This window comes from Aythya marila, assembly GCF_965140915.1.
Source record: "Aythya marila genome assembly, chromosome: 4".
In the NCBI taxonomy this organism is placed as follows: Eukaryota; Metazoa; Chordata; class Aves; order Anseriformes; family Anatidae; genus Aythya; species Aythya marila.
The window spans coordinates 68391488-68418701 of NC_139045.1; the positions used below are offsets into that span (position 1 = coordinate 68391488).

The window sequence follows — 27214 nt, forward strand, 5'->3', positions numbered from 1 at the left end:
GTGCAGGGGGATGCAGCCCCCCGGGGGCAGGATGCGGCCCCCTCCCCAGTCGCCCCCCTCTGCAGCTCTCCCACGCACCATGATGCTCTCGTGGCGTTTGTGGCTCGATCCTCTCACCAAGTTCATCGTGAACATTGTTTTTTTCCACCTCCCCCCACACGCGTAATACTTTGTAAAATAGGAACTCCCCCCCGTCCCTCCCCGAGGAATTAAGTTAAAGGGGTTTTTCCCTTTAAATATATTAACATAGCTGAGCCCCCTCCACCCACCTCCAATTAAGTGCAGCCAGAAATGTGTTTTCTTTATATTTCTGATACCATGTTTTAAAATTAAAACCTACTGGTCTTTCCCCTTCCCCCTCCCCCCCCCCACCCCAAGACGTAATTCATGCAGAGTTGCTATTTGTTTAAATAAGTTATAAAAGTTGATATTTCAGGCTAGAAGAAGCTGTAGTCTTGGTTACTCTTTAGTTGGCAGGCACTGTACATACATACTGGGTACAGACACATGCCGGATCTGCTTTGCATTGCTTTTTGCATTGTACAATTCACAAATCTGACATCATTAAAGCAGTTAATTACCTTTTATGGCAGGCTGCAGTGAGGCCATCTACATGTATCGAACAAGCAGCTGGTTAAGATAATAAGTGTGTGCCCCCCCCCAAACCCCCCACCCCAGCTCTCCCCAAAATGCTATTATCTGTCACACGTTGCTTCTCTGAAGTGCTCAGATGTGGTGCGCACATGAATGTGCAAATGGGTTGCCATAGGAACTGCAGCCTCCATTATGCCTCAATGACACCATTCAGCAAAAGCCAAAACTGAAAATAATAACAGAAATTAAAAAAATAATAATTATAATAATAATAAAAAAAAAGAAACCAAAACCAACCCCAAAAGAACCCACCCCAAAAGGCAGCAAAGTCCAACGCACATGCGGAGTCTGGCCTGGGGAGTGCAGGCTACGCGTGGCTACGGAGGAGCACAGAGCTGGGTAGGGTTGATTGATCTTCACATCACGCTATGTTACAACGGGGCTCCGAGTCCGAACGGGTCGAGTCTTGTTTGCTGGCGTAGGAAGGAGGATGAGGATGGAGCGGAGTCGTGGTTACGGGATGCACCGAGGGTCCCTCGGACATTTGGCAGAACGAGGCACATCCACAGAAAGTGCAACACCGGTGCCGTGGCGGCAGTGCGATGCGTCAGTGCGTGCACACGCTTCCTCTTCATGCATTGTAGCAAGCGGGTTGGGCTGGGGGGCTTTCCCCCCCGGCTCTTTCTTTGAAAACGATTAACCAGTAAATAAGGGTAAGATGAATGCATATTCTATACTTACTGGTGCATGAAATACTGAAATCTGCATTCAAGTAATTTTTCCTCTGCGCTATTACGAATGCGTCGCTGTGTTATCTTACATCTGGAAAAGGAAAAGACTATGTACACCGGAGCTGTGGTGCTGTCTTGCAGGTAAGTTTCTGTGCTTTATGTCGGTACCTGGGGAGGAAGGGCTGCAGGTCCGCGGCCCCGTGCGCGGAGATGGCAGGACTGCCAGCATCGCCCCCTCCAGCACGTGAGGGAGCGGCGCCCAGTCCTGCCACCCGGCTGCATGGAGCAAACTAAAAATGAGATGGGGGAACAAGGGTGGACAAAATTGGCAAATAAACGGCGACAAGAAATAGAAGGGCAATTTATTATTATTTTTTTTTTTTTTTTGGAGGAGGGGAGGAGGGAGGAGAGAAAAAAAATAACTTTTTCGCCTGGTGGGTTGGGTTTTTTTATTCTTCGCGCAGCTGCAAGCGGTAGCGGTGGTAGCGAAGCTGGAAGAACATTCTCTCCAGCAAGGAGTGCGTCATCCCCGGCAGGGCGTAATGTTCAACCACTCCCACATGCTTGAAGCCCAAGGACTCGTACAGCTTGTGGGCCGCCATCTTCACGGCCGTGGTCCCCAGTACGACGGAGGAGTAGTTGTTGAGCATGGCAAACTCCAGCACTTTGCGGCCCAGGGCCTTGGCGATCCCCTTGCCACGGTAGTTGGAGTCGACAGACATGCGGCGCAGCTCCACCGTGTTGTCCTCCTCGTTGCCCCGCGCCGCCACGATCCCCACCACGTTGCCGTCCAGGACGGCCACCCAGAAGCAGGAGCCTGCAGGAGACAAAGCACCACATGTAGCCGCCGGCGGCGCCGGGGTCGGAAATCATCCCTTGGTCCTGACTTGCAGGCAGTCACAGCTCTCCTGTCCTGCCAGCAGACCTCTCTTCAGTGAACCCCGGCCCAGAACAGGCCCTTGGCTGCTTGTCACAACCCCCCAAACCCAACCATGGCACACGAGGACCAGCAATGTGGTCGTTCACTTTGCTACCCAACTCCTCCTCTACTCTGCGTTGTATTTCCACCTGAATGCCTCAGCATGCTGTGGTGGCATCACATCCAGCTGCTCGGGCTGGCCAACCAACATGAAAGCCAATGAAATTAGGAATTACTGCTACTCCAGAGCATTGCAGCACCACCCGGCCCCACCAGCAAGGCAATTTAATAAAAACAAGTGCAGTTAAAGGAACAAATTACTTGGGCCTTAACTCAAGATCTTCAGATAGCATCCTGGTGAAGGAGGTGCCTTGAACTGACCCAAGAAGATTCATGCTTTCAGCACAGGACAAACATGATTTCACCTCAGATGTTGCTCAATTAACATCCAAGAAAACCATTATCCAATTATATCAGCTAATGAGGGACACACTGTGACAAAACTCTTGCCCAGAAGGAAAGCACAGACTTTAGCTGCTCAGGAGGAGCAAGGCTTTACCCAGAGACAACCGACCAAAGGAGAGACCCCTGTCACTGAGACCTGCAGGCAGACATTGGCTTTCTCCTTCCTACAGCAGGAGACAACTTGATTTTGGCTGCGGCTCCACCTTTAGCACAGGGATTGATGCTGCAAACTGCCCTTCCTGAAGGCAGAGCCTCACCAGGATCCATAGAGCCACAGGGGTGGGAGCACAGGAGCACACAGCAGGCACCAAAATGGGGGGAAATTAAATACATACAGTAAGTCCCCAAGTCTTGTAGTACCTGGGGAGAGCAAAGCATGGGGAGTGAGGCTTTGGGGAGGTGGATATGACCCATGGCTGAGCAGCTGAAGAGCAGTCAGGCACAAAACAAAGCACCCGGGCTAAATCCTTGCCACTGGGCCCAGACACACACAGCACCAACACTCGCTTTGGCTCCCACCGCCAGCAGCCATCGCGCTGTTGCTATCTAGGTCAACAGCTAATTTTTAACACACTGGGACCCATCTTGACCCATTTATCACAAGCAGTTAAAACATCTCCTTGCTGCTACTGTGGTGACAGTGCTGCTTGTTCCCCTGCATTTGCCCAAACCTCACAACGTAATTTAGTCAGACAAGGCCCGGACGAGGCCTAGGAGTGCTGAGGGCCAGCAGCTGCTTTCCCTCTGTGTATAAATCAAACAGCTCCACCAGCTCACGGCTCTGTGATGTTTTTAAAAGTGCATTTTGTGTGGTTGGTGACCCTGTGTCACATAGCAGTACCCTGCCAACCCTCCATCATCCACCCACTGCCTCTCCAGGTGCGTCCCACCTGGTGCAGCCCAAAAGAGTTCCACACAACAGCCAGTCCTTGCCACCTTGCTCCTGGGGCTGTTCCTTCAGCATGCTTGGCTTGTCCTCCCCAAGACAGAGACACCCATCTGTGCATCTACCAGCACTTCTCCCCACATTCATTAATATTTTTCCCTTCCTAACAAGCCCCATGTGTGCCCAAGAAGCCAACTTACTGCTAAAGCTTACTTGACAAAATGCTTCCAAGGTTTGTAAAACAACACATTTCCTGAATTTTTAGGATTTTTGCCTATTTTAAGACCAAACCTGGACACATCTGCCATGGCAGAGCCCACCAGCTCTTCACAGTCCTCCAACGTGCCCAACCCCACACCAAGCGCCAGCCCCACTGCTAGCAGCATGACAGCAATGCTCACATCTTGTTAGTTTTTACTTACAACTTTAAAGCTTAATTATAATGATTTCAAGTTCAACATGAAAAGAAATAGTAACTGGCACACCTCCCGGTGTGTGTTGTGCATGAAACGCTTATAATTAGCGCCAGACAGGACACATCTGCTCAAACAATGCAAGTTGCATTCAGCTCCCGTTTGCACCGGCGTGAACAGTCACCAGGACTTTCAGGGCTCCGTGCCCACGGAGGACTGCCTTCCACCAGACCCCAGCCTGCAAAAACACGCCGGGATCCTGAAGGCCGCTGCGAGCCCAGCACCGGCTTCCCCTTATGGGGTGGCCAAATCCCTTTTCCCCAGGGAGCCATGCTCCTCACCCACGCGGATTTGCTGCTGAAAGCTGTTTTGGGCATCCCCATGCACACTGCTGATCCCCGGCTGATGCTCTGAGCAAATTCCTCAAGTTTCAGAGAAACTGAAACTTTTTGGTTTGCTTTTTGCCTGAACTCACTGTTTTTTTGTTTTGTTTTGTTTTTTACCATTCCCAGCTAGCTGCAGCTCCTCACCGAATTCCCTCCTGCAGCAGCACCCACATCCTCACCCCTAAGGTCTAGGGGAGGATCTCCTGCCCATCTTTTTGGGTCTGAGGGGCCTGAATCAGAGCCCACCTCGATTTTGCACTTCTTCATACCAAGGATGAAACGAAATTACCTTCCCCTCACCTGTCAGCAGTAAGCAGCAGCCCGGCTGCCAGCAGTGCTATTAATAGCGCGCGCTGACGGTTTACGTTCCCGAACCGCGATCTGAAAATAATCACGGCTGCAAGATAAACACACGCCCCAACGGCTGCGACTCCCCCTGCCCTTCAGATGCTCATCTTGTGCCAGTGTTCGCCTTCACTCTCATCCCCTCCATCTCCTGGTATCCCCCCATTACTCATCGGGACAGACACCCAAAGCCCTTTCAGCTCCCACTGCCCCAAACTGCTCTCCAGGTTCCTGACCCTGTAAGACCACCACAAAGAGCTGCTCTTCACAGATACCTTGCGTTTAACTCCAGCTGCAATATCCCTGTGCCACAAGCTCCTCGTGTATCTCCAGAAATGCCAGCTCATGCCCAGGCCTCCTGTTTGGACTCAGCCTTGTTGCAAGCCCCCTCCATACCACGTCCATGTTTCCCATGCGAACAACTTCCAGAGTAGCACCTCTCCCTAAAAAAGACCCACCCAATGTGCCTCCATGCTTTACCATACGATGAGGCTTCTGCTGCATTTAAGACCATGAATCACAGAAAAAAAGCTTAGTTTGGGATTAGAAAACCAGCATACAGTGGCACGAGCTTTATAAGAGGAAGGATGCTTTGCTTGCAAGCAGGAGTTTAGAGGCCAGTTGTCACACAAGACCTACAAAAGGCACTGTAAAATAAAGCAAAGCCAAGGCTCCTGTGTCTCCCACCTCCTTAGAGCTATATGAAATAGCTGGGATGGCAAAAGGCCAGCAGTTCTGCCTTATCAGCCAGTAAGTTAAACCAAACAGCTGGCTACCAACTTGGACTTCACCACAGTGAAGTCTCCCGGTCCTACAGGCCCATCACTTAAGATATATTTTATTTACCGCACCCAGAAAGCCACGGTAACAGTGGAATTACTGTAAGAAATGCACAAAAATGAGCTGGTGGGGAGAATAACCTACAAAGGTTGGCCGTGTTTCTTCAGCTGAGGACACAGCTCCACTGCTCTCGTAAGCCTCTCCTGTCATGAGCTGCACGGCGCTCCCCCACACAGCCGACAGGGATGGTGGGTGAAAATCAGTTCATTTATTTTTTGCTGCAAATTCTTCTACACCCTTTAGGGAATAAAAGGCCAGTGGGTGGATGGGTGGAAAGATTGGAACCGAAAGCAATAGCAGAGAGTACTGCTAGAGGAGAGGAAAATGAGACATCAGCCTTCCCCACCACCCGGAGCCCTACAGGATTAAATACCACAGGTTCCTACTGCTCTCCAGCGTCCCACAGTGCTCAGGGACAGCTACGCCTAAAACCAGAATTTAATGGCAAAGCAAAGCTCTGACTTGGCTTTTTTGTTGACGCGACAGAAAACACGCACATTCTGGGATATTTTTAAAATCCATCTCTTTCTATTAAATTTCCAGGGGAGCAGGCAAAGTCCTGCTGCCCCAGAACTGCCCCTCTGTGCCGGTGCTCAGGGCACAGAGCCAGAGCAAACCCATCGCTTCCCTTCACGGGGCTGGGGATCAGCTACCACCTGACTGGTGCCAGTTTTGTGGGGTTCACTCCCCTGGCATAGCTTTCAACAGAAGCTCACCCCATTGGAAACCTCACCCTGAAACAGACCGGCCTTTTCCCTCTTTCTTCATGGAAGGCACTGCTATGGCTGCAGCCCCATGGCTGAGCTCTTATTTCACATCCAGGCAGCACACAAGCCAAGCAATTGAACTCAGAGCAGGCTGGGTGCATGCATGCTGGTTTCCAGCCTTTTTCCCTTCGCAGCAGCTCCAGGAAGGAGCAGATGCCCAGGGAAGAGGCACTGCCAGCTCGCACTGCCAGCAAAATGAGGGCAACTCCCCCTCTTTCAGGGGTGGCGACTTTCACGGCTACTTGTTGAACGTCCCTTCCAGACAGACACGATATCCCTTCAAGCACGGTTTAGAAGGATTGTGATTTTTGGTTCTGCTTTAGTGTGTCACCACGGCACAGATGTGAGCAATTCCTCTCCTGGCTTGGAGCTGTCGCAGGCAACATCCTCAGAGCACCCTCCGAGCAGGAAGACAGAAGGATGCTGATGGCATGGGAAACTCTGGCCGGGCCTCCTCAGCATTAAAAACTGCAAATCCACATCCCTGGCAGAGATGGGACTTGCAGCTGTGCTGAGGGAGGAGGTGGAGGTCTCAGTGTGCACCTTCAGCGCTGGCTGGGAGGAGCAAGAGCCTTGCCTCACATTGCAGCATTGCAAGCCCCCATCCTCAATCTTCCCCTGGGTCACTAAGGTAGGGGGAAAAGGGCAAGAAACAAACAAACAAACAAACAAAAAAAAACAGCCCAGCACTTCCCATGGGGCAGGATCTGCAGCTTCTCACTCATATCACACACAAAAGCCTGCCAAAACTGACAGGCTTGCTAATCCCAGCTGCAAAACCTAGATGCCCCGAACTCCTTGCTACAACCCACTGACATCCTGTGACCCAGTGCAACAATACCACGCAGGAATATCGGCGGGAAAGGGAATGCAACACACTGCCCCATCACAGAGCTTTAAATATGTGCCCCTGTAGTCCATCGCCCAGCCTCCTGTGAGGTTTTGGGCAGCCTGAGCTGGGTGGTGCACGGGGAGCCTGCAGGGGCTGTGCTGCACCAAGCACTGCAGCTGTGCTACTCCTGTTTTTATTAAAAAGCCCCAAAGCTCGGTGCCTCACCTCTCCTCCTGCCAGCACTATTTATATAAGCAGCTTTCAGTGCTTGCTGCAGCAAGTGGACGAGTCCCCAGCCCAAAGCTGACGGTGTCCCGGTCATGCATTGCTATTTGAACCCCCAGCCTTTCATCCTGCCTCGTCCTCCTTCCCCTCCATCCTCAGCAAAGCGAGGGGCAGACCAGCCAAGTTAAATCAACATCAAGTCAGAAAGGAAATTTGGGTTCTGTGAAACAAGCGCTACTAACCAGGGCAGGAGGGGACTGTGCCTGTGAAGCACGTTATTTCTCCTTACCTCCGCTCTTCCCAGGTCTTTGTTTCTCTCCCTTCTACCTTCCTAGTTGCCCTTGGCTTCAAGCAGGGCTGAATAACAGCTCCAACAACTTCTGCTAATAACTCTACACTTGACTTCAGTTAAAAAGGCATTCCTGGAGGGCTCCTACAAAACAATGGCATTTCTGAGTAGTTTATGGCTGTGGAAAGTGGATGAGATGCGAGATACCCTGCCTTGACACTCCTGACACCCACAAGCATCCCTCTGCAGCAGACAAGGCACAGACATTGGAGCAAAAAAAAAAAAAATGTCAGGGACACACAAGAATTACCCATGCATGAAATTAGAAACGCTGTGGGACCCCTTCCTTCACATAAATAACTCCACGCAAGCTACCAGTGGAGGATTCATCGCCTCACCATAAATAACCCCCGGCTGGAAGGGCGCAGGGCCGAGCATCCGCGTGCGGGGGGCGGGTGCCAGGGGCTGATTCACGGGACACCCGAGGGGCAGGCGACGAGATCACCTGCACAGCACCAGGAGATGGATGAGCTGCCACCAGCCCCGGCTGCCTCTCCATCCACCTCCTTTTTCATCTCTGCTCCCTTTCATCTCTTTTTTTTTTTTCCTGCCCGTTGCCGCTCCACGTTAGAGGCCGACCAAACCACCCCCGATGCTAGGAGGGTTTTTAGCAGTGTCACCAGACTGCAGGAGGATCGAATGCTGGCTCCTTTCCCAGGACAGCAAGGAAGGGAGGCTGGCAGCACACCCGGCTGTGCCAAGGGCCAGAAGGGCACCGGCCCCACACGTGGGATGGGGGTGGTGGCAAGGTGTGGACATTGCCCGATGGAGCTGGCCTGCCCCCAAGAGCACCCTGCTAGTTTGTCGCAGGTATTTCTTTCCAGGGTGCCAAAGCCCCTCAAAAAAAATCCCTGAGATGTCAGCAGCTAGCCACAGTTTCCTTTCACAGGTTTTTGACTGGAGACAAGAAGAGCACAGTGTGCAGCAGCCAGATCTCTGAAAGCAGCCAGGTTTGGGCCGACACCTCCCACTGTCCCTGCTGGAGACAGGACCCAGCAGGCATCACTGATCACCTCAAAACCTTTGCTTAAAAAACTCCCCGTTCCTCTGGACCACAAGGCAGCTCCTACCCACACACCTTTCCCCTTTGAAGCCTCACGAGGACCCAACCTGGATCAACAAGAGCCCCATGTCAGCACGTCATGGTCTGATTTCCCAAAAAGCCTTCGGTCCCCAGGGCCCAGAGTGTCCCTGCTCCATCCATCAGCACACATTTAGCTGTCTGTGTCCCTCTGCTCCCTGCTGTGCAGTGAGGAGACCAAACTACCAGCCTAGACCTTGTGATCCACCCGCTACGCCACCAAGAGAAAGCACAGCCTGAGAAACCAGGCGGTGGCTGGGGTTTTTGCATGAGATCAACAGTTATCAGTAAGCAAATGATTAAATAGCTTAAAGGAGCAGCTAGAGACTAAAATATACAATTTTGGCCAGGCGTTTTCGAGCTGCGTGATGACTCCCCCCAGACCAACATCACAGACCAGAAGGGACTGGTCTGCACAGAGTGACAAAAAATGAGTATTTAAATTATTTGCAGAGCAGATGTTCCCTATGAATCCCAAATCCTCGCTAAGCCTATAAATTGTGGAGTCAGACCTTAAGTAAGCCAATGCCTTTAGTATTTAGGCTGTTCTTAGCTAGAATTTTAAAGGAGGCAAGGAAGCAAGACTTTCTGCCAGCTTTGCTAGCCTGCATCCTTCCCAGTAACTGCTCCAAATGACTGCTGCTACAATTAGCTTCTTGTTAAATCAGTTTACAAAATAAAACATGCTGCTGGTTGTGTTTTAAGCCAGCTTCTTAAAAGGACACCGTTAATGCTCCATCTCCCTCTTCTTATCAATCTTTCACTCTATGGCTTTATTGCTTTCTGAAAGGTACTGAACTTACACTGCGGCACATTCCACTTCCAAACACTGAAAAAACTGGAAAATCGAGAATTATTGGATGTTTTACAATTCATTATTTGCTGGCTGGCTTCTGCTTTATGGGCATTACTGTAAAAAGGCACTGAGCGGTATCATCAAATGACTCCGTTTTCGCTTAGCAGTTAGCCTAGACATAAATCACATGGGGAAAATGGGTAGAATCGATCTTATTTTAGCCATCTATCATTACTCGTCTGGTCTAAATTTAGCCAAGCCTCTCTTCAGTTGAATAGAATCGCATGTACCTACACAGGAACTGCACCAAATGCTTCACAGCAAAGGGAGAAACTAATGCTACATTTACTTAAGGTTAAATAATAAAAGCGGTTCTGATCTCTGCAAGGACTTCTGAGGAGTTTTATGCTGCTCTACCAGAGGTCAGCAAACTTTTAGGCAAGATAGCCACTGAGAGAGCCTCCCCTTGGCAAACAACCATCGCAAAGCCTGCCCAGAGCTCTGCCAACGACCACTTTTAACCAGGAATGAGGTCGGCAAAAGGAATTGCACCCAGACCTAGGTGCAAGCTTGGGATCCAGCATAACAATGCTTTAGTACAGAATAATATACGCAGGTAGAGCTCTTTAAATCAGGGTTGAAAGCAAGGCTGGAAGGGGCCTCCCCCAGTCTACAGGGAGCCCACCTAGCTGTATGTAAGAAGAGGTGACTAAAAGCATTTACTTACTTAGAAAATGGAAACCAAAAGGGTCCCACCTGCAGAAGTCATTACATTTCTGACTACTTTCAGGGGCATCAAGGAATCCCATGCCACAGATGTGATGCAAAAGGGCAAATGCATGGTTTGGAAGTGTTCCGCTGTATGCCACCAAGTGGACGTCTACATCCAGCCAAAAGATGCTGTATGGCACCTGTCAACAGCCTTGAACAAGTTTGCTGCTGTGTTTTCCTTTAGCTCATTAATAGGAAATGTTCCTGTTGCCCTCAAAAGCCTCTGAATGGGGACCTCATTACTACAGCAACTGATGAGCAATAATTAGGAGTAATTAGCAATAGCTTATGGTGCAGACACGCTGACCAGGAAAGTCTCAGACCCCAGGGCAGCTCCTCTGCTTCGAGGAGTGCATTGGGAACTCACAGCAGGGAATGTTTCACTCAACTCCACCTGGCAAAGGGAAACTTCCACTGCACTCCCCCAAAACTAACAATAAATACGACTGCTCCACTAAAAGCCTTTCTTTCTGCACATGACTGGAGTTTCACAAGAATCCTATCTCGTTGCAAACACAATGAATCAAACCTCCCCAAGCTCTACCTTCCCACTGTATTAAGAATCGACGGGAGTGAAAGAGCAGCCATAAGCAGTCACATTTTCTCCAAAACCCCACTGAATAATTCATTGCTCAAAGTAGAAGAAGGCAGGAAAAAAAGGAAAAAAATGTCAGGGCACAGATTTGATACAAACTGCAGGTTGAAGGCAGTCAGTAAATGGCTTGATCTCCTCAAGCCTATTGCTAGCAACAAGTATTTCTTCCTATTTCTAGTTCAGCACCATTTCAAGCTGCTGTGCAAGTACGACAGTGCTGCCTGCCCATAGCTCAGGCATCAGACAAGGCCACCAGTGACAATCAGCTGGGACCTGCCACCCCACCACGTGATGAAGCTGCCATCCTGAGCTGAGCCCTCACAAACCATCACAGTGGAGTGGGAAGGGGGGAGAAAAGCAACTTCCACACATAGCAGGCCAAGAAAAAAGGGTCGGACCCAACCCTTTTGGCAGCTGCAGATGCCTCCTTGCATTTGGGCCCTCCAGGAACCGAGAGCAGTTAGTAACACCAGGGGACAGGCAGAAACGTCAGACGAGACAATCCAGAGGCAATCCAGTCCAAGAAGCCTGTGAATGATCCTTGCAGTGCCCCCCACGGACTTGGGCTGTCAATTAACACCCTTCTTGCCTGCAGACCTTTTATTTTTCTAGATTTGGTATAAATGTTCACTCCCTGGAGGGCTGTTCTATTTATACCCAACACAGCTAAATCTGGCCCTGGGGTAAGGTTGTTGTGTTCCACCTGCACACACCAACGCGCAGGGCTTTGGGCTTTTCTCTCCTCCCCTGCACGCTGTCAGCAGCCTTGCACATCACTGAGATCAAGCACTGAAGCAGCTCGTGCAAGACTTGCCTTCTTTCTGGCATGTAATAATGAAAACAAAGGCTCTCGTTGTTTTCTTCTTCCATCCTACCATGTGCAGACCCCACCAAGACCCGCACATTGCTTTGATCTTTACCTCTCAGCAAACCGTGCTGCACGTGAAACCACAGCCCTGCCACGCCGCAGAAAACAAGCACCTTGAGGCTCACTTGTTGAGAATATGCTCCTATGCCTCATCAAGGCCAACATGGCTGGGGTGTAATTACACCAAACCCCGCTACGTCCAGGCGGAAACTAGCACATCTGTCGAGTATGGCACCAAAAGAAGATTGCGCATCCATAAATACATGGACATCTGCCCAGCTGGGCAGACAATGGACCTGTCGTGGATGATGCATTAACGTGAAATGAAAATTGCATGTATAAATGTCTACATCTCAAAAATGAAAAAAAAAAAAAAAAAGGGAAAAACACAAGAAAAAAAAAAAAAAAAAACCTTTGGCATGTGCTCAGACCACCACACCAACAACTCTGACCAAAACTCCTAGAGAAACCTAAACCAGTTCTTCCCAAATCTGCAGCGATCACCTAACATCGCACGCCCAACATCCCCACGAATGGGGTTCCTTCCCCTTTGGCCCCAAACTGAACGCCGGTCATGAGACCAGGGACTTTAAAGAGCTCTGTGAAATAACCAACGGAGCAGGCAGAGAGCTGAGCACAGAGGGCGACACGTGGCACTGAAGGGCAGCGTGCTCACAGGCGGTGAAAGCAGAGACCTGCATGCAGCACATCATCCGGATCGTGAGGATCCACTCATCCATGTGAGCAGCAACCACAGCCAGGAGAGATGCAAATCCCCAGAAATGGGGTAGAAATGCAGAATTTTGAGGATCGGGTGGATTTTCCCTACTATAAAAGCAACACTAAATACATATGAAACCCCCAATATGAAGAGCAAAATGAAATTAAGAGCAGGTTCCTGACTGAAACAACTCCTTCTGACACACCAGAATTTTCCCTAAAACATCACGCACTCATCTCGCAGCTAACTCAAACTGGAGGCAGGTTTACCCCGTGTCACTGCATTTCCCGTTCATGCCACAGGTTTCCTGTAAGGATCAAAGCAGCACGTGGACCTGTGCTGAAGGACGTCCCTTAGCATGCTGTTAACTCCCAACACAGGACAAGGGCTTCAAGCACACAGTTAAGTTAAAGCAAATGCTCCAACAAAGCTTTAAGCTAAGCTCTCTTGAAGCTCAACTTCAGTAAATGTGGGGAGGTGTTTTTTTTGTTTATATATGAGAATTTTACTGAAATCCTCTTTAGCTGTTTGCATTATCCATGAAAAATGTTCCCACTTCTTAAAAAAAAAAAACCAACAAAAAAAACCAACAAAAAACAACCTTGCAGATGCTTTGATGCTTTTCAGAGTACTGAAGGCTCACCAAAAAAGCACTGTAAAACTCGATGATGGCTTATTTCTGCACAAAAATCTCCGCACAGCTTGATGTTATCCTCTGAACATTCACAGGTTCTAAAATCAAACCTGATGTGTATTTTCGTAGCCATTAAGTGAACCTAATTGACTGTACAAGCGGCACAAGTTTGAAAAGGTGTTTCAAGAACACCCCTTTCAAGCAGTTTGGACTTTTTAAAATAAAAATCCACCTGAACTCTCATTACCATGCCATTCTTACAATACCTTCCCCCCTTACTTGCTTTCCCTCTCTCCCAAGCAATCCCACCCCCAGTGACGTTGTTCCAATGGCGATGACTTTACCAAGACTCTCACGTGGCTGAGCCACTGAATTGTGGTTATGGAAGACAGCAGCTGAGCAGCTGACATGCTTTTACAGCTCTAACCAACCATTATCTAAAATTGGTTAGCGCTTGAAAACGGCAGGTGCTCCAAAACCAGCCCGTTTTGAAAAGCTTCTCCTTGCAGCTCTACTAAATACATTATTTTAAATTGAAAAACGGCATATTTAGGTCTTCCCTGGATTCCCACTTGAAGTGTTACACGGGGTTTCTGATGCTGCTAGCTAGTTCCAGGGAGGAGGAACAGATTTGGCACCTCCAAAAAAAGAACAAAAAGCCCTGATCGCAGCAAAGGACTTCTTACATTTTTTCCCCCCTGTATTCTGACTGTAATAATGATTTTCTACACCCCATTAAAATGCTAAGACTGGGTTTTTGGGAAAGAGTCATCGTGGAAAAAGATCAATAGGCCATGTCCAGATACATCTGAGTGAGGCAGGTCGGAGGCTTTAAAGGTGTAAGAAATCCTGTTGCTGGCAGTTCATTTGCCTTCAGGCAAAATGTTCTCTCCCCACCACATGGGTTTATGCGCTGACACACTGTGTTTTCAGCTTAGCAGACACAATATCCTCGTGCTGCTGACTTGTATTTGTTTTCTCATTTTTGTTATTCCGAGCATTTTACCAACAAAAATAAATCCTTGTGCTCACCATGCAGGACATCTGAATGACACGCTAAGAAAGAGGAGAACCGCCTGTGGAATGAAATTAAGCACAGGGATGTAAGCACAAAATTTAAAAACATAACAGGGGGAGGAGGGAAAGCTCAGAGACATGCAAAGGGAGGTATTAGTGGTGTGGGACCACCATTTTGGGAACTGCTACAAGTGACAAATGAAGCAAGGGCTGACCCAGACAAGCACATGGCGGAGTTCAGCACGGGGATAGGCAAGAGAGCCAAGCAGGATCCAGAGAAGAAAAACCAAAACCATTGCAGTCTGGCACAAGGCTGCAAGAAGTGGGATAAAGAACTGCAGTGGCAGGGGAAAAGAAGGGGGAAATGGAAAAAAGCAACAACTGAGAAGCCACTGTTGGTTCGCCATAGCTGCTGTTACGATTTGTGAGCAGTTTGTGTGACTGCTGGATGCGAGGAGCGCCAGGGAGCCATGCACGGCTGGCCAGCTGGTCCAGCACCCCCACTTCAGCCAGCATCTAGTGCAGAGACCGAGAGCTGTGACTGTAAAAAGCAAATAAAGCTGCACCTCTGATGCTGGTTTCCAAGTCAGGATTCAAGCATGTTGGCAAGAGAGCGCTGGAGCAGCTTGTATAGCAATTACTGGTGATCGAGAGTAAGTCCAGGCAAGTAGTTTACTTAAAAATGCATTTTTTTGTCGATTCAAAACAAGTTACAGGTCTGTCCTGAATTCACCAAGTCTTCAGCCAGGAAAAAAAAAACACGCATGAAATCCAGACTGGCACTACTCCTGCTCACGGCTCGTCCCCACATCGCTGATGGGCTACTGGGATTTTGGAGTGGGTCCCCCCCAACACAACCTCTTTGACTTCTACAGCAGGATAAAATGCCTCTATTTATCATTAAAAGGGGGCTGGGATCCAGGTGGTCCAGCACTGGCTTTGTCTGTAATAATGCCATACAAAAACCCGAGTCCTAACAGCATGGTATTTAGGGTGCCTGTCTGGGAGATAACATGGCTCTACTGTAATCAGCTTTTTTTTTTTTTTTTTTTCTTTAAGCATATACCTGGAGCTGGTCTTTGCTTCGTAACAAAGCCTGTAGCAAAGCCAAGACTTGTTTCAGGCTGAGGAAAGCATTACATTCACCACTAAATACAGATTTTTGGTTCCTCACAGTGAGCAGAAAAAAAAAAGGGAGCAGTAAATCAGTTTAATTTCAACCAAAACTATTTTCCCTTTTATTTTCTAGCTCCTGAACAGAAGAATCATCTTCTCGTAAAACCCTGGGTTTTCAGTTTTGCCACTTAGATAAAATCTCCAAGCAGTGCATGAATTTTAAGTGACAAAATTGTTACTTGCAAGTTATCACTGCAAGCAGTACCCACTAACGTGAGCCTAATGTGTTGCATTTTTCTGTTAGCTTGTATAAGTGTAAACTGTTGCAAATATGATTTATAATAGTAATATCTCACATAGCCATTTAAAATATAAATATACAACACACGTTCCCTGCCACCTGTCTTGAACAGGCTTTAACTCACAGAATCCCTTTTAAAGCACAAACCCAGCTTGGCTTTAAACTCTGCAAGGTCCAGGTCAAAATTTCAGGATTATCCTTTAAGGAACAACACCTTCAGCTCTGGAAAGCAGCAGCCGTCAAGCAGTTATAGAAGATGCTAAATGATACAGGATGTGCTTTCATAAATACTTAATTGATCGCTGGGGTCCAGCGGGTCAATAGACTACTTAAAAGAATGGCTCGAAGCCATCTGTAACAGACACCGTGGCACACACCTGTCTCTAACCCAACCAGCATGAACTGGTTTTGGTGCCTTAATAAAAAGCAAGGCCGAGGCTTCTTGGTGATTCCAGTTTGCCTTTATCAACAAAAAAAAAAAAAAAAAAAATCAACAAATCTTGTTATCGGCACTGCTTACAAATGAGGGATTTGTGAATAGAAGCTATGCAAGACGCTCTGCTATCTTTGGATTCGCTTGAAGACTGCTTTCATTAGCCACCTGTCAGGAAAAAAATGATTCCTCAGCTTCCTACAGGGGGGGGTTAAAAAAAAAAAAAAAAAAAAAAAAACTAAAAATATGCTTTGAAGCTCCCCGTTTCACTGATGCAGAAAGAAACAACAAAGGCCACGCATCACGGAACCAGACACTGGCAAAATTCTCCACGAAGCCTCTCCTGCGGATGGAAGAAAGCAGCACAAAGCAGGCTATTATTTGTAACAGATCCTCAGCACTGCGTTACCAAACCACAGGCATGGGCTCTGCCATGCCTGTCAGTACCAGTGAGCACCCCGGGGCAGGATTCCCCCGCTGCCATCGCCAGCAGCTCGCCCATCTTGGGCCAGGCACGAACCTCCCAGCAGCTGGGAAAAGCCCATTCCCAGCCCAGGGACTTGGATGAAGATTTAAGCCCGCAGAAGGAATCTACTGTGAAATTTGGAGAGTTTGGGCTGGTTGAAAATCACTCCGTGTACTTAGGTATTTATGTAAGAGACTGGTTTTTGGTGTCCCTTCAAAAAACTTAGAGGCTTTAAGATACAGAGATGATAATTTCTGAAGTATTCAGGCACCTGGCTGTGCACAAAGGGATCACAGACACTCCTGAAAAAAGCCCTAAAAATCTAAATATAATGCCTCTGGTGCTTGGAAACAAGATTCCAGCTTGGGCTGCTACTTCCAAAATTCAGGGTAAGAGGGGCTCAGAGCTTCATACTTTTAGATCTCTCACTGCTAATCAGGTACCCAATGTGGAGCCAATTCTGAAAGCCTTCAGCTGAAACATATTTTGGGGTAATTGTTTTAAATCCCAGCTACTCCAAAGAAAGTGAGAGGAGGAGGAGCCATTGAATGCACAGTTAAACTTGTTGAGAAAGTTCTGTATTCTTCCTTAGGTTTATTCACTGAGACAGTCACGAGAAGTTGTATCCAGCCAAAACATCAGAAACCAACCAACTGTAGAGAAAAAGAAAAAAAAAAAAAAAAATTGCTCAAAGCCAGTCAAAAGAAGAAGGCCTGATGTTGCTGCCCTGTTCACACTCACAAGCGCAACTCACGTTTGGCAGTCCTGAGGAGCTAACGGTGCCTAAAAAACTGCTGACGTTCGATTCACACAACTTATTACTTCTTGTATCACAGATTAATTAAGAGCACTTGCACGTACTGGGTTTTTAAATACCTGCAGACAGAGCTTGCTTTCAGCAGTGCCATACCCCCAAGTCATGGCTACCCATTTAAATACTGCTGCATGAACTGACAGCCACGTCAATTACCTTGAGAGAGAAATTTTGAATGCAAGGGAAAAAAATAGGTTATAGTGCTCTGCAAAATTTACTAGAAAATATATTTTCATTACATTTTGACATGGGAACGTGCCAAAGCTAGTGGATCTGAAGCGAGGTCTATTTTTGTCTTATGGATATGCATGTTGAGGAGTGGGGTTGTGCATATGTTCCTACTCCAGTAATAACGAAATGAAAGGAGAGGGGAGCAAGGCTGCAGTGGCTTCCCCATGAACGTGTTTATCCCATTTGTGTCTGCGCTACAGTCCTGAAGAAGCCAGACAATTTCAGTTTTCCCATGGGCAACCCTCTACTTACAGCATTGCTCTTCAAGATTGGAAGTTGTGCACTGCCTAAGCATGCCTAAAACAGGAAAAAAACTCCGAAGACCCAGGCATCACCACCCCCTTCAGCCCCACCAGGTGTTTATCAGCACGAGCACAGGGTTGGGGCAGGGCTGGCCGAGATACCAGAGCAGCTGGGGGCCAGCAGAGCCGGCGTGCCTGTGCTTGGTCTTGTGCTGGAGAAAGCCCTGGGGACTTTCAGCCTCAGGAACGTGGCAGGGGGTGGCATGGCAAGGTGTCAGGTCTGTCCCACGTGGGCTCCCAATGACCACAGCAGCAGAGGACCTCACATGTGGAGCACTAATGTCAGAAGAGGTAGCTTTCGGGAGCAGCAACCTGACTTTAATGACATTTTATATGATGCAAATAATATAATATTTTGGTCAATTACCAACACCAGACAACACACATCCCTAGCACTCAGAGACATGAGCTGCTGTTTATTGCTTCCTGAGTTCAGTTCAAGACAGGCACTGAGTGTGAGAAATACCAGAGCAGGCAGTTCCAGTTCAGCTAAGGTGTAAGTAACCAAAAAACGACGCTGGGAATTGTTAAGCACTCATCTTGCAGGAGGCCAGTCTGAAATATCTTCAGTGCATTTTATAGTGGAAAGCATTGTGTCTGAAGCTCTCTCGTCCTAATCTTGCAAGATCTCTCTGATGTGCAGATCTTATCTCTTGAAGCATCACCATTGAATGGCCGAGATGCCACCACTGAAGACACTTAGAAAAAAGGCCCTTCAACTCCAAAAGATGAGACCTGACCTCCACTCCCAGCACTGGTAGGAGCAGAGCTGAGAAATGCTGTGTCTGGGATCAGGACACAGCCTCTCCTCTGGGTTTTCTGCACCCACTCCAAGCCCCAGGCTGGACTCCCCAGCTCTCCGTGAGCAGCGGCACGCACGAAAATCCCGACCCACGACAGCCAGTGCAGGGGTTTGGCAGATGCCCGAGGTCAGGGCGCTGCAAAGCTAGCAAGAAATGCTGGAGATAGGGATGCCTTAGATTCCTGCTGCCTCTCGGGCATGGGCAAGCAGGGCAGGGCTCTCCAAAAACACATTCCTGCACTGAGAAGCAGCAGCCCCGAGCCCCCTCCCAGGGTCAGGTAACTAAGCCCTGGCTTTGCAAAGCAAGAGCTGCTCTATTCTTTCAAAACAATGTTATCAGCAGGCAGCGTCCCTCCTGCTTATCTGGCGGCTCAGCTGCTTGCTGAGTTACCCAGAATGTGGAAGAACTGGAGCCTGGGGGGCTCCATCCACCTCCCTGCCGCAGGCCATCGCCCCCACCATGGGGAGGAACCCCCCTGGCTTGCACAGGGTGAGGCAGAGCAACCACAGCTCCCAGACCAAGGCTCCTCCCAAGGTGGTCCCTGTATTTGCCTCATGGTCCCCACACTGGCCTGGTACCCCAAAACACCAGCATGCCTGGGGAAGAAGGGCCAGCCAAGATGGGGCCACTCACCCCACCAGTGCCCTCCAGGTTTGGCAGCACAGAAACTGCAAAATTTCTCAGCCAGGTGCTCGTCTCCTCACATGCTCCTGGGGTCAGCCCTATCGGTGTCAGCTCCGTTCTCTGGCATGAAAAGCCCTGTGCCAAGCCCAAGAGCACAACTGAAATACCCATTCTGCAGCCAGATGTCCCACCGAACGTGAGAAGTGCCTGGAAAGGAGAGAGCAGTGCTGCCATGAGCAGGGTGTCACCTCCTCACAAACCCTCTCTGAGCCCACCCCAGCTGGCATCCCAGGAGGACATGAGCCCGAGATCTCTGCTGAGAAGGGCAGGACGTCTCTCTTTTGGGCCACCCGAGAGACACGCTGCCCATGAGCAGCAGGGATTGTACCCTCATGAGCCATCCCTGTTTTAGGATACCAGCGTAACCTATTCATGTACCAGGCGTGATGGAAACCCACTCTGCCCTGCCCATCAGGACAGCCGCCTCCCTGTACACAGCTAGCAAGGAGAAAGTCCAAGATGGGGACTCCCAGGAGGTGGCAGAACCGCTCCCTCCAGTCCTGCCCACACCACCACAGAGCGATGGCTGCAGACACACAGCCACCACCAAAAACCACAGCTGCCAGCCTGGCGTGTTGAACCTAACCCAACATATCCCACAGCAATTCCTCAGCTTAATTGGCTGCACTTCGCAAGGCAGATGCCCTCAGGCCTCCACCAGCTCTAGCAGCCACAGCTCTTCAAGTCACCTGCCCATCCTGCTGGGGCAGAGGCCTACAAGGAGATCTTCGCACTACCACCACCACACGCACCCATACAGCAGGTCAGGACAGACAGCAGCAGGAGATGAGGCCTGAAACTACCACAAGAAGACATGTCTGTTCATCCACAGAAGCTCTGCTCATTCGGGAGGGCAGCGGTTTCACGCCAGAAGCGAGGAGCTCTGGTTTCCATCAGCACTCCAGCGGAGACCTCAACCTCGCAAGAATCTTTCCAACACACAAACCACCACAAAAATACACAAAACAACCAACTGTGACAGAAGCTTGAAGAGACGCTGTAAAACTGATTAGTCGACAAAACCATCAGACCATAAAAGAAGCTCCAGCTGTGCTCCTCTTATTTGCGTAGAGCCCTGCCTCCTGCATTTCTCTATTTAAAATTAATATATTTTTTTTTTCATTTACTAGAGCCCAAGTTACTCTGGTTGACAATTAAGCCCATTATCCAATTCCTTCCTTTTCTACCGCCCCAGTGTCTTTTTTTTTTTTTTTATAAAGAAAATAAAAGCCACCAGTAAGTGCTACTTTAAACAAAAAATGCAAGCTAACGAAGAGCTTGCAAAGGCTGGGCCATTCAATCCTCTGTTTAAGATCCCGATCCAGCACACAACTCAACACCAACAACTCCTTTGAAGTCAACAGCAATTCAAGTCAATCCACTGCCTAAGAGCTTAGTTAAACTCTGGCCCAAATTTTCTGCCAGAATCTTGGTGTCAGTGTAGGAGGACAAGAGAAAACAAAGATTTAAATTTTGGCTAGTGTACTTCAGCAAAATCGCTGACAGCACATATTTTTCAGTTCATACAAAACCCAGTGGAGGAAATTTAAGACAATAACTAACTTGGAGACTAGTGGACCAGAAAAACTACAGCAGAAAAAAAAATATTTGAAAAGCAAGTACCACTAATTGTTAATCTTGGTGCTTATGACAACCCACTACAAACTGCGACCTTTCAGTTCTTGCTCTTAAACTGACCCATGATTTGCACAGCCTGTAAGAATGCTTCAGCAAAACCACCAGGAATGACCCATTTCAGTAATTAAAATATTTCAGTAGTTAAAATATTTCCTCCCCAGAGACACCTACCTGACCAGAGGCTGTTTGCTGTTGATGCTCTGCACAACAGAACCCTGACCCAGGTACTGCAAGCAGCACACAGCAAACACCAGTTTTTCATGCCATGGATGACAAGAGCAAAACCTTGGTTTAGCCCTGACCAGCATCCTGATCAGAGACCTTGAGACCACGTCCCAGCTCTACCGTTGCGTCTGTCAGCAAGAATTTGTAAACAAGAATTTGTAAACCCACCATGGCAATGCTCCCTTCCTCTGTCTTCTGTGTTGAGAAAAAAAAAAAAATCAGCACATAAATAAAGATGCTTCAAAGGAGTGAGAAGTTGCCTGGTCATGCTCCCAGCTGAAGCCAGGCCAACCTGAAGTCACATCAGGTTTTACCTCGTCTAGTTGAGCTCTCAGTATCTACAGCGTCCCTGGGCCCCTGTCCCAGCATCTGATTAACCTCCCTGTGACAACTTCTTCCCTAACACCCAACTGAGAAAGTTTTCAGTAATATCTAAGTTGGAACAATAGGCATTGCTTACGAGAATGAGCCCTTCTTGTTCCCACTGCAATAATTTATGTCTGCGTGCTAATTTGCAAACTATCACAATAAAAGACAAACTTGGAAGTTGTTCTATTGTCATTGCTGCCCTTTGTGCAGGGACTGGGGGAGCTGATGTGGCACATTACTGCCTGTTCTCAGGACGTTTAAATAGGCAGTGCAAGTGCTAAGCCTCAGAAGTACGTGGAACTGAAGGCTTTTTCAAGACAACTGTCCTTATGCTGCTGTCTTATAGGGAAAAAATACAACTGTATGTGGGGGGAAATGGGTGCAGAGGGCTGGGTTCATGCCTCGTGTGACAGCACCATGCAGCATCACGGCACGGGGATGAGAACCATGCAAAGTGGCACCACGGATGGAGTCAGTCCTGCCAGCCTCCCCTTGGCTTTACCTCATTATGACCCCAGCCAACTTGTGTAATACTACTATCATCAAGCACCTTTCACAAGCACCAACGATCCCATAAATCTGCTTTTTATGGCATGGCAGAAGCCTAATTACACATGATTAAATTCTGTCAAAAATTAAAGCCCACACACTTGCTCTAAAATTGAAACCAGCCCTGTTAGGTCTCAAATAAAAGCAACACGAATGGTTCAAAGGCACTTTGTCAGTGAGGCTGATCTGTATTACGTTCCTGACCCAAAACAAGCTGGGGGCGTTCCTGACTCTTCATGTGAGCCCGTTTGGTTTATTTTCTACAAATGCTGGTGTTACAAATGCCGGAGCTTGGTTCCACACCCAGCCTGGAATCGCACAAACCCCAAGCCCCAAGGACAGACGTGGCTCAAACACCTCGGAAACCCGCACCGCCTGCTCTTGTTCCCCTGCAGTTCCTCGCTACCTCCTCCAGCACTGGGCTTTGTTGAGCCTCAGCACAGAGCTTCGGGAGCGTTTTGCCACACGCCCTTTTAGTTTTGTGACAACAGCTTGAAGGAAGATTGCGCTTTTTAAGGGCACGCAAGCTACATGCAAGTTACACGCTGCTTCACTGTGAATTAAATACAACCCCTGTGTAAGATGGAACAAGATCTGCATGAGATGTGTGCCATGACGGGGAACAAAATCTGAAGGAAGCACTGTTAGGACATTTTGAGGCTTTTATTACAGAACGAGCATCATTCTAGGTAAATGCAATATCAGAAGTGAGAGAAAGGAAAGTCTGCAGCTGTGGCATGTCCTATTAGTCCTCTAGAAGTGACCAGGAGGAGAGCCTCAGGGAGAGATCTGTCACACGTGGGGAACAGCAATGATGCAGCGAAAACAGTCCCATGGAAAAACAACTGGGTAGGTACCCTGAGAAAACAGAGATTAACGCAGGTGCCTGGCATCACCTCGCTCTCACAGCTCTCCATGGCCACAAAAAGCAAACCTCAGACCCCCCTGATTTCAGGAGACAGCCCAGGTAGCCCCCTTGCTCTGGTTCTCAACACGGGTGTACGCCTCCAGAAAGGAAACAGCACCTTCCCTGCCTGACAAATTGTGAAGCACCTTAGTTTATTATAGTTAATCATGTAAGAGAGTCTCTGCAGCTTAATGAGCAAACATTAGCATTAGGTATTATGCTTTTAATTACATGCATGTACATAACAAATGGATGGAGGCAGTATCCCTTTACATACCTGATCTGTGCTTCTTCCAAAACACTTGCGTTAAGGAAGGTTCTTCTTAAATAATACAAGAAAATGTGCACAAACCCTAAAATGGGCTACGCATTTGGGCTAAGAGACCTTTATCTCCCCTTCTTCCCACTCTGAGACCAGCTCCCATGCATGAGGAGCACAGAAACACCCAGGACAAGAAGGGGGCAGACAGCCTGCAGTAATTACCTGCACTGGGGGGGACGCAGTGCAGCAAGCCCCCAGCAACCATACCCCATCCCTTGGGTGCAGATGGATGCCGCAGAGGATGACTGGACATCTTAGGGAGGGGAAAAAAAATAAATAAAAAAAAAGGGGGCTGGATTTGGGATTTGTGCCTGGTGTGGCCAAAGAGCTGCATTCTGGTGATTCTGGTGACTTTTGAGCTTGCTCAGTGCTGCTGACAGGAGGCAAAGGCGCCAGCAGCACGGAGCAGCCATGTTCCCCAGCAGGGAGGGGGAAGGCTCCCCCCGGGGCACTCGGACTCACCTGGCGGTTTCATGTAATATTGCTCAATATCGGACATGTCCGTATGCAGCGCACAATCGAGATAGTGGAGGATAACTTTTCTACTGAAGTAGTACCTCATGCCCATCAGAAAGATGGGCAAACAGCAGGTCAGCAGGAAGGACTTGGTCACAACAAAGCATATTACTATGGAGATAAGGAAGAGAAATAAACGATACCTGTCAGAAAAGAGAATTTAGTGTTGATTTCGGAATACAAACTCATTTACAAAAAAAATAAATTAATTAAAAGAGCACAGACAAAATAGACATTTGCACACGCAACCACGGCGCGATTCACGCTCTCGGGACTACGGAGCCGAGTGTGTGGCATCCCCGGGGCTGGGATGCCCGGGGGGGAGAGGGGATGCTGAGGGGGCCCCGGACCCCGCTTCTCCCCACACCCAGCAAGGCTAAGTAGCAGCTGAGGGGGGAAGACGGCAGGCTGCGGGCACGCTGCTCCGCAGCCATGTGTTTTCCACTGCGGCATTACTATTTCCAGCCCAGGGAAGCAGCGACTGCCGGGGGAGCCACAGCACCCTGCCCACCTCAATGCTTTGGGGGGGGGGGGGGGGGGCGTGCAAGACTCAACGGGGGCTTCTGTGGGTGCCCCTTTGTTGGTCGGTTCCCCCAGCATGACCCCTGTTGAGCTCCCCGCACCTCGCTACTTGCTGGGGGTCCCCTCCAACACAGGGCCTCTTCCCACAAGGGATGGGGGGGCACCTGCAGCCACCAAGGGCACGAGAAACCACCCTGGGGGGTACATTTTGGGGTGTGGGGGGGTCACACGTTATTATTTGCACATGTGGGGCTCTCGTCAATATTCGCACGAGGGGCGCACATTATCGCGGATGATTATGGGGGGGGGGGGGGCGCACCTTGCAGGGGTTATTTTGGGCATGCAACCCCAGGAGGCGACCCCCCCCCCCGAAAAAAACACACTGGGGGGGTGGGGGGAGCGCTCCCGTTTGTCTCCAAGCAACAGCGGCACGCGGCGGCCCCCCCAAATCCCCCCCGCGCGGGGCTGCGCGGGGGCGGTGCGCTGAGCGCCGGGAAGCGCGCACCGCTCCCCTCCACCGCGCAACCCTCTCTGCGTCCCCCCCCTCAATCCCAACCACGAAATAACCTCAAGGACAGCTCTACCCGCATCCCCACGACCCCCACAAATGCCTCTTTTCCCTAAAAACCCGCGCAGGGCTGCGGCTCACCCCCCTAAAAAACCACCCCCCCCCTTGGCTGCGCTGCGCCCTCCGCAGCGCTGCGGCTCCGCGGCACCGCGGCGCTCCCTCCCCAATCTCTCCCCCCACCACCACCCCCCAACACCATTTTTTGGGGCCCCCCCAAGCAGGCACTCACCCGCCAGCAGCCCGTAGAGCAGCTGAGTGAGGGGCTGCTGCTTTAACCCCCTGAAGGCCGTGTTGGGGATCCGCTCCATGATGCCCTCGTAGAAGATGCGGCGCACCACCTCCTGCTCGGAGGGGTGGAATTCGCGGATGTACACGTTGTCGCGCCTGGGTTCCTCTTTGGGGGGGGTGAGGGGAGCAGATGGGGTGCCCGACAAAGTGGGCCACATCTGGGAGGACGAAACAATGATCGTGTCTTTTTTGGAGCCCGGGATCGAGTCATGGTCTTCCGCCACGATCTTGGTCTCACAAACCATCTTGGGAGACAGACAATGCATGCAAACTGCCCGCGGGGAGGGGAAGGAGGAGAAAAACGGGGGAGGAGGGAAAAAAAAAAAAAAAAAAAAAAAAAAAAAAAAAAAAAAAAAAAGGGAAAGAAAAGGGGGGAAAAAAAAAGGGGGGAAGGGGGTGGGGGGGAAGGAGCGGGGCTCAGAGCAGGGCCGGAGACCCGCCAGGCAGCGGCGGGGGCTGCGCGGGGCGCGGAGCGGCGCGGCCGGGCGGGACGGGAGAAAGGAGCTGCGCTGCATTTTGGAGAGGCATTTATAGGGCGGGGGGGCCGCGGGTCCCCGGGGTCCTAGAGCCCCCCGCATTGGCTGCAAGGGGTCGCCATGTGATCGGGGGGGGCGGGCCGCCTCCCCCCCACCTCCCACCCTACCCTACACGCCGCCCCCCCCCCCTCCCCTCCTCTCCTCTCCTGTCCTTTCCGAGCAGCCCAGCCGCTTGCAAATTACTACGGCGGGGAATTTGGGGAGGGGGAGGTGGTGATTTTCGCGTGGGGCCGCGGTGGAAAATACACGCGTGGGGGTGCGGGAGGGGGGGCTGGTTGCGGGAGGGGCTGTGGGTTTTATTCGAGCGTTTTCTGGAAGGGGCGCTGCGGGTGCGCGCGGCCCCACGGGTGGACGCGAACGCGGGTGGGGGCGCGGGGATTTGGTGGGGGGAGGAAGGTGGCGATGGCCCCGTGTCCCCGCGGGTTGCGGCAGCGTGGGCGCTCCGTGGTGAGTCACTGCACCGCGGGGGCGTGTGTGTGTCCCCCCCCCGGGCCGGAATAACACAGCCCCGCATCAATCCCCCCTCCCCACGCCCCCTCCCCACGCCGCATCTTTGCCCCGGCTCCCTCCCCCCCGAGCCCGCAACTTTTATTATTTTTTTTTTCCCTGCCGTGCCCACGCTGCGCGGGGAGAGGGGGCGGGGGGATGCGCAGGGAGGAGGAGGAGGAGGAGGAGGAGGAGGAGGAGGAGGAAGATGGGCTCCTCCTCTTCGCAGGACCCGAAAAGCTTCGGCCTCTCCCGGTTGGAACCGGCCGGCATCTGCCCCAGGCATGCGCCGTGCGCGGCCGGTGCGGGATGCGGGGATGCTGCGGGGATGCTGCGGGGATGCTGAGCTCCCCCCCACCCGCACCTCGGGGTCCTCCCCCTCCTCGGCCCGCTGCCGGGGCGCTGCAGAGGCCTCTCCTCCCGCTGGCTGCCCCCCCGGGGGCTCCGCTTGAGCCCCCACCCTGTGGGGTGCAGCCCCGCGCACCCCAAAAGTTTCATCCTTGGAGGCGCACCTGCGAGTCCAGCCCCTTGGCAGGTGGCCCCCTCGCACCCAGCCCCCCCAGAGGCAGCCCCCCGAGAGCTTCATCTGTGTCCCCCCACCCGGTGCACACGTCCTGCCACGCTGCCAGCACCCCATGGGGTTTGTGGGGCTCCCGTGGGGTGCGCTGTGGTCGATGGAGGCTTTGCTTCCAGCCGCTTGAGCCGCCTGTGGGGACTTCACGGGGTTTTTGTCGCTTCACTTTTTGATTAAAAAAGCTCAGAAGTGAGATCACGGAGGGAAGATGGGGAAAGATTAGGTAAGGGCTTGGAAACCTTCCCACCCAGGAGCCCCCTGGCAGCTCCTCCTCGAGTGGCTGCGGGACCCACTCGTGGCCAGACGCCGCAGCGCTGCCAGCCTGCTCG

General features: G+C 50.5%; 1 protein-coding gene across 3 annotated transcripts; it reads right to left on the reverse strand.

Annotated features, from left to right (window-relative positions):
* Window positions 1–414: 414 nt before the first annotated feature.
* NAT8L (N-acetyltransferase 8 like) lies at window positions 415–25603 on the reverse strand. 3 transcript variants are annotated; one of them, XR_014317386.1, is made up of 4 exons: window positions 25231–25603; window positions 23858–24022; window positions 934–2142; window positions 415–820 (listed from the first exon to the last, which is right to left on the reverse strand). XR_014317386.1 is itself a non-coding variant. In XM_082759079.1 (4 exons), the coding sequence occupies exons 1-4, from the start codon at window positions 25553–25555 to the stop codon at window positions 22868–22870; spliced, it is 738 nt and encodes a 245-aa protein (XP_082615205.1). In that variant the 5' UTR covers window positions 25556–25603; the 3' UTR covers window positions 22841–22867. The 3 variants fall into 3 exon arrangements, 2 of the variants coding, with proteins under 2 accessions (XP_082615204.1, XP_082615205.1); XM_082759079.1 differs by lacking the exons at window positions 415–820; window positions 934–2142 and adding exons at window positions 22841–23024; window positions 23558–23648; XM_082759078.1 differs by having other exon boundaries at window positions 415–2142.
* Window positions 25604–27214: the final 1611 nt, after the last annotated feature.